The sequence below is a fragment of the Sardina pilchardus genome, chromosome 14 (genome assembly GCF_963854185.1).
Source record: "Sardina pilchardus chromosome 14, fSarPil1.1, whole genome shotgun sequence".
Taxonomy (NCBI): Eukaryota; Metazoa; Chordata; class Actinopteri; order Clupeiformes; family Clupeidae; genus Sardina; species Sardina pilchardus.
In genome coordinates, this window is record NC_085007.1 from 4746297 (window position 1) to 4759303 (window position 13007).

At 47.5% G+C, this 13007-nt stretch overlaps 1 protein-coding gene and 1 pseudogene across 4 annotated transcripts in view; one reads left to right on the forward strand and one right to left on the reverse strand.

Moving 5' to 3' along the window:
* Positions 1-1683: 1683 nt before the first annotated feature.
* On the forward strand, positions 1684-3990 carry LOC134101207 (homeobox protein Nkx-6.1-like; annotated as a pseudogene).
* A 2084-nt stretch (positions 3991-6074) lies between these two features.
* The window catches only part of gpat4 (glycerol-3-phosphate acyltransferase 4), a 25755-nt gene continuing 18822 nt past the window's right edge, over positions 6075-13007 (reverse strand). For 2 of the 4 annotated variants that reach the window (XM_062554797.1, XM_062554796.1), the window contains 7 exons: positions 12675-12768; positions 12205-12320; positions 11392-11447; positions 10134-10219; positions 9346-9474; positions 7789-7868; positions 6075-7516 (listed from right to left, as the gene is read on the reverse strand). In XM_062554797.1, the coding sequence (XP_062410781.1) occupies positions 6802-7516; positions 7789-7868; positions 9346-9474; positions 10134-10219; positions 11392-11447; positions 12205-12320; positions 12675-12768 (1276 nt within the window). In that variant the 3' untranslated portion in view covers positions 6075-6801. The remainder of the gene's footprint in view (positions 7517-7788; positions 7869-9345; positions 9475-10133; positions 10220-11391; positions 11448-12204; positions 12321-12674; positions 12769-13007) is intronic. The other 2 variants (XM_062554799.1, XM_062554798.1) reach the window with 2 other exon arrangements.

The following is a 13007-nucleotide window of genomic DNA, read 5'->3' on the forward strand; positions in this document are numbered from 1 at the left end:
TCATCACCAATATACCACTAGCCTCGCGAGCCATCCACGTACTTCCGGCCAAGGATTGCCTCCACTACGAGTCTGGCCATGCTCCTCTGTGGAGCATTCTGCTCGGTAGAATTGTAACAGAACGCCCCCCCTCCAGAAAGCAGCCAATAAACGAAGAGACGGGTTGGTGGGGGCGAAAGGGGGAGGGCGCTCGTGACGATGACGTTAAACGCCTGTGCTATGTTGTTATGAGTAACTATCGCCGATTGGGTGAGAGCTGTCCAATCAATTCAAACCAGAACTGGGCGTTACTTCCCGCTTCCTGCAAGCGCTTCAGAGCAAAGAAATTCCAGACCATAATACGAAATGAAATGGTAGTATTATGGGATGGTTAGGACCAGGCTAATATACCACTAGGATAACCCGTGTTTGAACGATTACCTCGCAAGCTGCCGGCAAGTGAAAGATATCGGGCCGACCGGCAAGGTAACAAAATGTTCATCCGACCATAAACGAAACCATAACCGGCGATGACCAGTGAGCATTGCAATCGCTAGCCTACATGTTCAAATTGGACCTACGTCGGATGGCATAATGCCCTGTAAAATAAAGTTTACAACTTGTTATAAACAACTTATTTCTTGATAAAGGTTTTTTTTTTAATATCATCGTTAATATCAATTGTGTGCGTGTTGTACATGTGGGAGTGATGGGTGGGGGCAAATGTTTACACGGCTCTGAATGCCATGTGACGTCATGATTTAGCAAATAATCGATTCATTGTTCAATAACGTTATGATTAGTCGAACATGAAAATTCATCTAAAGTCCCAACCCTAGTTCGAAGTGGTAATAAGGACCCGACTCCGCAGGCGGAGGGGACTTTACACTTCGATAAGTGCATTATTTTCCAAGCGTGGTTCTTCTTGTTCCTTACGCGTCTCAGCCTTCCAGATGTAAACAAGGAGCGATCGCCTCCTGAACAAACTGCAAGGTTGCAATAGCTGATAGGGACACTGGGGGCGGGAGGAAAATTACTGTTTTCGATAAAACTGGTCAGTCAAGCAAAACAACGATTTCTAAGCGATTTTATGACTATGAAAAAGTTGCATAGGGTCTCTTTAACCTGACCAGAACAGGAAGGAACTGAGAGCTGTTGCACCACTGTGCAACACCCGTGTTCCTCTCAGCTTCTTTTTCTCCCAGTCGGCAAGCGTCCCAGCAGATTGATGCCCACATGTGCACAGGTGACACCGCCCTCAAACGGCACCACCCAGGTTTGGCTCAGATTCGGGCCGATTCCGGCCCAGGTCAGGTGCCGTTATCTGGGCTAAAGATAAAACGCAAGGCGTGTGTGTGTGTGTGTGTGGATGGGCGGAGTCAGCCATGCCCTTTGTGTCGCTGTCAGTCAGCAGCAGGAAACCCACAAATCAGAAAAGTCAGCCAACCATCCTCACGTTTCCCCTGACCACAGCATGACTCCGCACTATAGGAGAACTACTCTGGAGGAGGAGACGCTGACACACACACACACACACATGCAGATGGGAGCTGCTGACTTAGACCCAGACACACACACACACCTCTGTTCAGACATGACTATGGAGGGACTCAGAACACGGTCACCTGTATAACACCTACAGAGACTGCAGCGGTGTTGCCACCGATATGGACGATCTCTAAGGCAGGTGGGGAGGCCTCGTTGATGGATCACTCCGTTCCTGCTTCGTTCCTCTCGGTGGGGGGGTACGGAGACGTCCTCCCCCAGGGGCACTGCCCGCGGCAGCACCTGTGCCCTCCACCTCCACCTCCGGCGTCTGCCAGCTGTCTCTACAAGGCCAGAGGGCACAGCGATGGGCACTGGGCTGTGGGCAGCGGCATCCTCACCCACGTGGGCACAGCGTTTCTATACCCAGGACTCGGCTCCCCGTCGGCGTTCGGTACCCGCGCTGACACTACCGCCTCAAGTCTCCAGGGAGTCTCACGACCCTGTGGTGGCGCTGCTGCTGACCTCGGGCAGGGGGACTTTAGGACCCAGGGGAGGAATACGCATGACGCCGCGGGGCTGTGGAGAGGAGCGCAGCAGGGAGAAGGCAAGTGCCACTCAGCAACATTTTAGTATTAGCCCTTTTCACGTGATGTCAGACGAAGCGTTGCTGGGTATCCTCCGGCATGTCCAGCCGCCAAATACTACAGAAGAAGAAGTATTCATGGGTTTCATCAGGTCCCTTTCCACAGATGTATACAATCAAGCACCTTGAATATCAATGCAGACTGCATGGTGCTTGATTGTATACACCTGTGGAAAGGGACCTGATGAAACCCATGAATACTTCTTCTTCTTCTGTAGTATTTGGCGGCTGGACATGCCGGAGGATACCCAGCAATGCTTCGTCTGACATCACCGTGAAAAGGGCTAATTGGTTCTACCTGTGCACTTAACACAGGTGATCTCATCAATTAGCTGCTCTAACTGGCTGAAGAGTTGTGCTAATTAGAATCAGCTGGTTTAAGTGAATGGTTGGCACAGATCTGTGGTTGGACTTCTACAGTATTTTCTGAAGGTGGACTTTTCCACCTCTGGTATTCAGTACTACTCTACTCGTACTCAGTAACATGGTGCTGGGATCCTATAATATAACCTCTCTGCTCACACTCAGTAACATGGTGCTGGGTCCTATAATATAACCTCTCTGCTCACACTCAGTAACATGGTGCTGGGTCCTATACGCACACATACTGTATGAGCATATGTAATGTTAAAGGTATAAGAACAGGCCAGATGAGAAACGTGTGGGAGATACTGAATGATAGATGCTTCTGAGTAAATATGAGCTTTTCACAGCATTTTGCCGACAAAATTGTGAGAAACTGTGTTTCTCTCTTGAGCAGTTGAACTAAAATTCCTTTCAAGTCAACCAGGTTTATGTCTATAGCTCATTTCAAACACGGGGGTCATTCAACGCGCTTTACAGAAAGAAAAGCACAGAGAGACAGCAAATAAAGCATAAACGAGCCACAGTTAAAAATAGTTTAAAAACTAAAAGTACATAACAATTAAAAAGAAAACAAAAAAGACACAAGGTAGAACTATTAAAAAATGAAAGATACAGCTATAACAGTGATATCCCATGGAGAAAGGAGGGTGTTAATCCTGTTCTGTGTTTCAGGGCCAGACAAGAAATCACACCTGAGGAAGCACAGCAGACCTACTTTTAGTGGCTACCAGATATTCGCCCTGGAGAAGGCTTTCGAAAAGAACAAATACCTGTCCTCCACGGAGAAACAACGGCTGGCGCTCTCTCTTGCCATGACAGACTCTCAGGTGAAGGTGAGCTCAGGTGACCACAGGCTGCACAGAAAAGATTGCATTGCATAGTGTTTTATCACCAATCACTCAATGTTACACACATCAGGAAGTCTTTAACATTGTATGTCAACTTCAAGTTTGTCTCCTGGTTCGGTTCATGTACATGCTGATCAGAAGTTTGGGCTCAGATATAAGTGAATGTTTATCCAAGAAAAAGGAAGGAAATGGAGAAAGCAACTGAGGGAAAACTGTTTGAACTTGAAGGAAACAATTAGGAAACGTATTTCTCCCATCTCAAAGCAAACTGAGGGAATGATGCACGACCATTCAGAAACATAACTGGTTTTCTAAAGATACAAAGCATGATGATAATCAGTGAAGTGTCCCTTTAAAGCTGTGGTCCCATAAGATCCACTTTGTATCTTTAAAGGTGTGGTCCCATAAGATCCACTTTGTATCTTCACGTACAGGTGTGGTTCCAGAACCGCCGGACTAAGTGGAGAAAGACAGTCGGGTCAGAACTGGGGAGAACACGAGTCAAACCTGTTCAGGACGGACCTCCACTGGACGGGGACTATGACAAACCACTGGACCCCAACAGCGATGACGATCAGGTTCAAAGGTTACTGCAACGTCACGGAAGGAGCCTCAGGTCTCCATCCGTCCAACGGTCAGCTCTGCAAATGGCCGCCACTGACCTGACTTTGCACACAGATCTCTCACACGGCCAAGTCGAACTGGTGCTATCTGGAAAGGGTGCCATGAAAGAAGACTCTCAGCACTCCTGACCCAAAACCTCTCTCATGCCCCCAACGGAGGACTCCCTCATAACCAGGTGTGCGTTTCCCAAAACCATCATTGCTAAACAAGTTAACTAAGTTTAACTAACAGGTGAGCAACTATGGTTTTGGGAAACACACCCCAGTGGTGTAAAAGTCCTGCCACGTTTTTGTCCCAACCATTCACTTAATCAGCTGACATTACTCTTAGATAGATCAGCTAATTAGAGGAATCACATGTAAAAATGCACAGGTAGAAGAACCAATACATGGCAGGACCTTCACTTTCTGAAGTGGGACTTTTACATCTCTCCTCATGACATCAGACTTCTGGCATTCAAGGGCCGGTTTGAAATTCTAATCAAATCCATTTTTCATTTGTCTCTCCTGACAGGCCTCCAACAGAATGGGCCACAGGAACACAAGCACACAGCCCATTAATGTCTTTTCATAAAGATGCGAGCAAAGAGAGACTGAGGTTTTGATTTGTTCAGACTATTGTTTTTCAAATTAAAGACAAAGGATCTATCTACTCCAATGACCCATTCTGTCGCACACGCACACACACACGCACACACGCAGCCTTGGCAGCAATCACAGTCATGTTAATACTGTTCCTTCTGTGTGTGTGTGTGTGTGTGTGTGTGTGTGTGTGTGTGTGTGTGTGTGTTTGTGGGTAAAACAACTGACGACCTAGAAAGACTCTTGTTCTTGCATGAGATGTGTCTATTCCTTCAGAAGATGTCAAACAAAGGAGGTTTTTTTTTTCTCTCCTTATCAGCGCTGCCCTATTTGTAAATGTAGATACGCAACCCCCCCCAAATCATGCCTGCGTAATAGCCGTGTTGGCCTGACGTGATGATATGATGTTGTTGGGTATTAAATGACATGGTCCCACCCTGGTAAGGAGCTTAGGCCTTTGTGTGCTACATACTGTAAGTGACTTATGTACACACTCATGATGGGAAAGCAGAGCACAATCTACAATATCTGCAGATAGGAGTGGGAACAGCCCAAGGAAGTGATAGGCTCCTTCTATACGCCCACACAAAGGGATACACAGATATAGAGAAACACACACACACACACACACACACAGGATGAAAGGCCCATATCCAACACACACAATCATGCCATTCTTAACATGTTTCTCTCCAACAGAGCCTGTTTCTTTGTTATTCATTCCCTGTGCATCACAAGACCGTTGGAGTCACACACACACACACACACACACACACACACACACACACACACACACACACACACACACACACACACACTTTCCTGTACTGGGACCTGTGTCAGAGCAGGCAGTCTTCCTCTAGACGTGCAGATCAGCCGTGTGCAGACATCATCTTGGACATCAGAGAATTTCCTCAAGAGATCTCCGGATGCCTCTGCGTCTCCACACCCTGTAGAGTTCATGTGTATAAACACATAAACACACACACACACAGTATACTCTCCTATCACATCAGCATACCTTCCGCATAGGTCCCCTTTCAGACACAGAGGTGAATTAAGGGCAGGACTCACGCCCATACCCATGCACTGGAGTTTCATTCGGATATGAGCAGGCCTGTCTTCACCTCTGCTGAACACTTATCCAGGATGTTACACACACACACACACACACACGCACACGCACACACACACATCCAGGGGGCTATACAAAGTCAGATTAGTGCCATATTGCTACACTTAGAGCCAGGAATGTGGCGCATGTGTTTTCTTTGAGCTTTTATATTCATCCAATTCAAATTGGTCGTTATAAAACTGTTAACAATCACAGGAAGCAACAATGAAGTCATCACAAATGTCTGCCGCATTTTAATGTATCTCTATTCTCATAATTGCAAACCAATTATGAGAATGGAAGAATGACATGTAATTCACTGGATAAAGGCGAACTGAAGCATGTAACTTTGCTTGTCAATGATTTTTCAATGAAGAGGTTAAAAACAACGAAAAATAACACTTCAGCAAAAGGACCAAGGCACACAGATAAAGACTTAAAAAGAGCACACGATGTGTTTTTATTTAAAAAACAATTAAATAAAAAATAAAACAAACACCCTGCACATTAGAGCAGTTACTGTGTTTCAAAGGTCAACTCTGACTGGCCAAGTAATCTTTTATCATCTCTTTTTGTCCTCTTTTTATCAGTCTTCATTCATTATTTCATATCTCCCTTTCTTTCTTTCTTTCTTTCTTTCACTCTTTGTGCTGAGCACACCCCTTCTTCCCAATCACACACCCCCTGCTCCTGAACATGCAGAACAGTAGACCTCAACACCTGTGAACAAAGTTTAAACGTAGTCAGAATATCACAAAAATAAAACTAATTCTTCAGTTGAAATGTTACGGAACAACTTCAATAAAATCAACTAATACCTGTGCTTATCGTGCAAAGTGTGCAAAATCCTAATAATAATAATAATAATTAAAAAAAAAAAAAAAAAAACCTAAACAAACAATCAAAAACAACTCCTTCTAATGCTATCAGGAGACCCGTGAGAACTTAAGACAGCAGAGAGACAGAGCTCCAGCAGGCTCCAGTCTCTTGTTGGGGGCACTTCCACACAGCAATGCCCAGCACAGGGGCTCCATTCTGGGCTAGGCTCGCTGTGGGCCCCCTCTTTTCCCCACTCCTGGGGGTGCAGGCACCAGTCCGCTGGCATTTAGAGTCATTGGCACAGTGGCAACCTCGACAGCAGTGCCCGCTGGCTCGGTCTCAGGAGCACCCAGGATCCTCCCGGATGCCAGTCCGTTTACGCAAGTGCCCATCGTCCGGCACACCGCCAGTCAGGTGGCTAGAGTGCCCACTACCATCATCGTTGTCATCGACACTGCCAGTCTGATCGCAGAGGCGCCCATGGTCCTGCATAGTGCCAGAGTGGTCATAAGAATGCCCATCAACTTCAACAGCGCCAGCCTGGTCACCATGGCGCCCATCCACCTCAACAGCGCCAGCCTGGTCACCATGGTGCCCATCCACCTCATCAGTGGCAGCCTGGTCGCCATGACGCCCATCGATCTCAACAGTGCCAGTCTGGTCACCATCGTGCCCATCCACCTCATCAGTGGCAGCCTGGTCGCCATGACGCCCATCGATCTCAACAGTGCCAGCCTGGTCACCATCATGCCCATCCACCTCATCAGTGGCAGCCTGGTCGCCATGACGCCCATCAGCCTCAACAACGCCAACGCGCTCGCAATAGTGCCCGTTTTCCTCCACGGTGCCAGGCGAATGCCCCTGGTGCTCTGCCGAGCGGTCCTGCTCGTATGGGCACTGGTGCTCCTCCTCAGGCTCGCTGAGGTCACACTGGCACTGCTGCTCCTCCTCCGTAGCGCCGCCCTCCTGGTCGCCCACCAGCACTTTACTGTAGAGTTTCTGCTGCTCTTCCCGGTAAGCTTCCTTCACCTTCTGCCTCTTCAGACCGCCATCCCTGCAACACACACACACATGAATACACATTAAGACACAGAAGTAGAAGACACACAGACACAGACACACAGACACACAGACACACACACACACACACACACACACACACACACACACACACACACACACACACACACACACACACACACACACACACACACACACACACACACACACTTCACTCTCATTTTACCCTTACAGAAGGCTGAGTGTTATTTTCCTCTGATGCATGTATGAGTTTCATGTGAAAGGGCTTTTTGAAGGTGCACTTACCAGAGGAGGTCCACCAGTCCTCCTTTCCTGGCAATGGCCGCTTTGACCCGATTGGCAAACTGAGCCGCGTCTTCACCCTCCTGTTGAGAGGAGAGTTTGGGGTGGTAAACTACACTAGCAGCACAGAGGAACAGCACGCAATGCTAACCAAGCAGCACAGAGGAACAGCACACAGTGCTAAACTAAACTAGCAGCACAGAGGAACAGCACATAGTGCTAAACTAAACTAGCAGAACAGAGAAACAGCATATAGTGCTAAACTAGCAGCACAGAGGAACAGAACACAATGCAAGCACAACTAGAAGCACAGAGGAACAGCAAATAGCGCTAAACTAAACTAGCAACACAGAGGAACAGCAAATAGCGCTAAACTAAACTAGCAGCACAGAGGAACAGCACATACTGACAGAGGAACAGCACATACTGTAGCACTAAACTAAACTAGCAGCACAGTGCAACAGCACATAGTGCTAAACTAAACTAGCAGCACAGAGGAACAGCCCACAGGAACAGCACAGAGGAACAGCACATAGTGCTAAAGTAAACTAGCTGCACAGAGGAACAGCCCACAGGAACAGCACAGAGGAACAGCACATAGTGCTAAAGTAAACTAGCTGCACAGAGGAACAGCACACAGGAACAGCACATAGTGCTAAAGTAAACTAGCTGCACAGAGGAACAGCACACAGGAACAGCACATAGTGCTAAAGTAAACTAGCTGCACAGAGGAACAGCACACAGTGCTAAAGTAAACTAGCTGCACAGAGGAACAGCACACAGTGCTAAAGTAAACTAGCTGCACAGAGGAACAGCACACAGTGCTAAAGTAAACTAGCTGCACAGAGGAACAGCACACAGGAACAGCACATAGTGCTAAAGTAAACTAGCTGCACAGAGGAACAGCACACAGGAACAGCACATAGTGCTAAAGTAAACTAGCTGCACAGAGGAACAGCACACAGTGCTAAATTAAACTAGCTGCACAGAGGAACAGCACACAGTGCTAAACTAGCAGCACAGAGGAACAGCACATAGTGCTAAAGTAAACTAGCTGCACAGAGGAACAGCACACAGTGCTAAATTAGCAGCAAAGAGGAACAGCACGCAGGAACAGCACAGAGGAACAGGAATGACAACGGAGGGCGCACTGACAGTTTCTAAATGCAGTGAAGACAGGACAGGACAGCACAACAGAGGGTAACAGCTGTGTTTATGTAGGTTAACACTTTTGTTTATTGAACACTTATGCTTATGTCTGTACAGTGTAGAAATATACATACTTGAATGTGTGAGCTTGTGTGTATACTGTATGTGTGTCTAAGGGAGTGTTTATATACTGTATATGTGAGAGAGACAGGGGGAAGGCGAGCAAGAGACAGAGACAGAGCGTGTGTGTGTCTGTGTGTGTGTGTGTGTGTGTGTGTGTATACTGTATGTGTGTCTAAGGGAGTGTTTATATATATGTGAGAGAGACAGGGGGAAGGAGAGCAAGAGACAGAGAGGTGTGTGTGTGTGTGTATGTGTGTGTGTGTGTGTGTGTGTGTGTGTATGTGTTACCTCTCTCCACATGGGGGGCAGGTACCACACGCTGCAGACGATAGCCCAGCTGCTCATCATGTGCAGGAGGTAGGTGACCATCCCAAACTTACTGCTGTTCCAGAAGGCATCCCCGAAACGAGGATCATACTACAGGAAGAGAGAGAGAGAGAGAGAGAGAGAGAGAGAGAGAGAGAGAGAGAGGGAGAGGGAGAGGGAGAGGGAGAGGGAGAGGGAGAGGGAGAGAGAGAGAGAGAGAGAGAGAGAGAGAGAGAGAGAGAGAGAGAAGGGTTGAGTTGGGGGAAGAGAGAGAATGAGGGTGAAAAAGCGAGAGAGAGTGAATAAAAGATTTGAGGAGACAGAGATGATGTACGATCGAGACAGCTGAGACAGGCTAAGCTATTCATGGACCGATTAATGTTTCATTGCTCTCATACCCATTTTATATATAAGGTTTAAGGTTGCATTTAAAGTTCACTGACAATTGGGAGACGTTTTCATCCTAACGACAGCAACATCACAACGACGGGAAATGAAACCGGGTCGACCTATTGTCAGTCTGTGATGTTACTGTTGCTCCACAAAACTACATGAGTACACACACACACACACACACACACATATTTCCATAACACCAGTGAACCCAGGGATGAGTGATTTCAGTGATATTCCTCTAGACTGTTGGCCTCTCAGTACCCTCACCTTGATAGTCAAGGGGTAGACGACAGTTGATCACACACACACACACACACACACACACACACACACACACACACACACACACACTGTTGGCCTCTCAATGCCCCTACCTTGATGGCCACGGGGTAGACGACACAGTTGATCTCAAAGCTGCCCTTCTTGAACATCATGACAGAGGTGTTGTTGATGCAGGTGCCTGCCGAGACGAGGGGTGAAGGAGACAGTCGTCACACTACAACAACACAAGAACACACACTGCCCCATGTCCGCCCCTCCCACCTATCACACCACACAGCTGGACCCCAGCTGGCACTGATGAAGTTCTGGCATGAACTGGCCCTGACACAGACATAGTTCTGCCAGGCAAAGCAAGATTAATTCGAGAGAAACCACTAGATCTTTAAAAGAGTGTGTGACGAAGATGTAATCAATATGGAAACTTTAGTCTTTTTGCTGTGCACCACTGCAAAAAAAAATGACACATACACACACACACGCACACGCACACGCACACGCACACGCACACGCACACACACGCAAATGAAGTCTGTGGTGCTCCGGTGTCCCCCCTCAGTTTGATCAGCTCGTCCCCTGCCGTGGATGCACCAGTTTGCAGAAGCGCACAGGATCTACTCCTTTCTTAAACTTTGAAAGAGTGCTTTAGTACATCAGTGTTTTCTCCCAAAGTTACCTGGGTAAGCCAATGACCTCACTTCCTAGCATGCCTCAGACCATGTAATGGCCTGAATCTACCAGATGGGGGCAGATTCTGCTCATATGATCTGGCTGCTGTGTTCAGCTGTCGCCTCGGCTGAGGAGCTCTGGGGGGAGTGGAGGCCGGGAGCTACTCACACACACACACACACACACACACACACACACACACACACAGGGAAGTTGAGGATGGGCAGCTCTACACACGAACACACGCACGCACGCACGCACGCACCCTCTGGGAAGATGAGGATGGGAAGCTCTGGACACACACATACAGACACACTCTGGGAAGATGAGGATAGGCAGCTCTACACACACACACACACCCTCTGGGAAGATGAGGATGGGAAACTCTGGACACACACACACACACACACACACACACACACACACACACACACACACACACACACACACACACACACACACACATATATACACTCTGGGAAGATGAGGATGGGCAGCTCTACACTCACACTCTCACACATTCTGGGAAGATGAGGATGGGCAGCTCTACACTCACACTCACACACTCACACATTCTGGGAAGATGAGGATGGGCAGCTCTACACACACACACATGCATCCTCTGGGAAGATGAGGATGAGCAGCTACACACACACACACACACACACACACACACACACTCACCCTCTGGGAAGATTAGGATGGGCAGCTTGGTCTTGTCAGCGATGTGGTCACTCAGCCTGAGAGACAGACAGAGAGAAGAGGTGCATGCTGGATCAGTGCCCTGCGTCTGGACACAACACACACACTCCTTACCGCTGCAGGATGTGGCTCTTGTCTTCAGCACTCACAATATTACTTTCCCAGCTTTACAGCTCTGTGATGTTTCTGTAGACTTTGGTCTTCCTACGCATGCATGAGTGCCAACTACTCCTCACTGCCAGAATACAATGGCTGAGTCCCAAAGTGAGCCCTGAGGACTAAGGACTAAAGACTCACAGACTTAACTGATCTCAGATGCGGAGTGAGTGAGTGTGTGAGTGTGTGAGTGTGTGAGGCCACATGGGCTCAGATAGGTATTCATGGGATTGGGACAGCACTTCACGACATCACATCTACCTTGGCGATGTTCAACAATGTAAATGTCACAACACCTTGAACTGTGGGTAACACCCTTTGGTGAAGTCTGCACCAATGCAGACACACGGAAAGGGCTCTGGTAAGTGTGCACTCAAACCCTCACACCCTTTGAAATTTGACATTGGGACACTCCTTAGCCCTCATGAATTTCTCAATCAAAGTCTGTGAGTCCAGTACTCGCACATCGTTCAAATAGCAGTAAATCATTCACTAATCGAATATTCTGTGAAATCGTGAAATATGATTGGCTGTTTTATGAAATGGGGTGCCAAAGAGGATATTTTATTTGTCAAACGCTCAAATAACCATCCTCCTCAACCATGCTCCAACAAAAAAGATTTTTAGCTGTAGTGTTACCTTTTGGCCACCAGGTGGCGGTCTTTCACTTCAGAGCGCTCAAACCACACATGAGGACAAGCCTTGACCATGGATCTCTGGATGATCCCGATCAGGCCACCATGCACCTGGCCAACCTACACAAAAGGTACGAGAACACACACACAATCAAGAACAATACAGTCAGTAGTAGCCATAATCAATAGTCAGTAGTAGCCATAATCAATAGTCAATAGTAGCCATAATCAATAGTCAGTAGTAGCCATAATCAGTGCTTGACAGAGTGAAAGCAGACACATTTGTAGTCGTATTTGAATTTGCTTGTCTATCAATCCTTCATTGGTTTGGTGATAGCCAGTATACACCAATGCAGTCAGATTTTATACAAATATGTACAGCTGTGATCAAAGTCAAGAGTCCCCCCCCCACACACACACCCAAACACACACACACACACACACACACACACACACACACACACACGTACGCACCATTGCATAGCAGCCGTCGCTTGCCAAAATGATGACATCGATGGGAGAGGTGTGATTGGCCACACAGATGCCTCCGTTCTTCGGCTTGTTCTCACTGTCGGGGGTCAAAGGTCATTAGAACTCCAAATACAGTAGTCCTCCATCTTGGCGACAGGTTGCTCTTCTGAGCTCAAAAGCTGATCCAACTAGCCCTCATTGCAACTACAGCTCTGGAAACACTTTGCCTTTTTTCCCAGTACTTTGATTCCAATGATTCTTATGTTTCCAATTGTTGCAGGTAACATGGGTAAACAAGCGTAAACAGAGTAAACAGTCATTTCAATGGAGGAAATA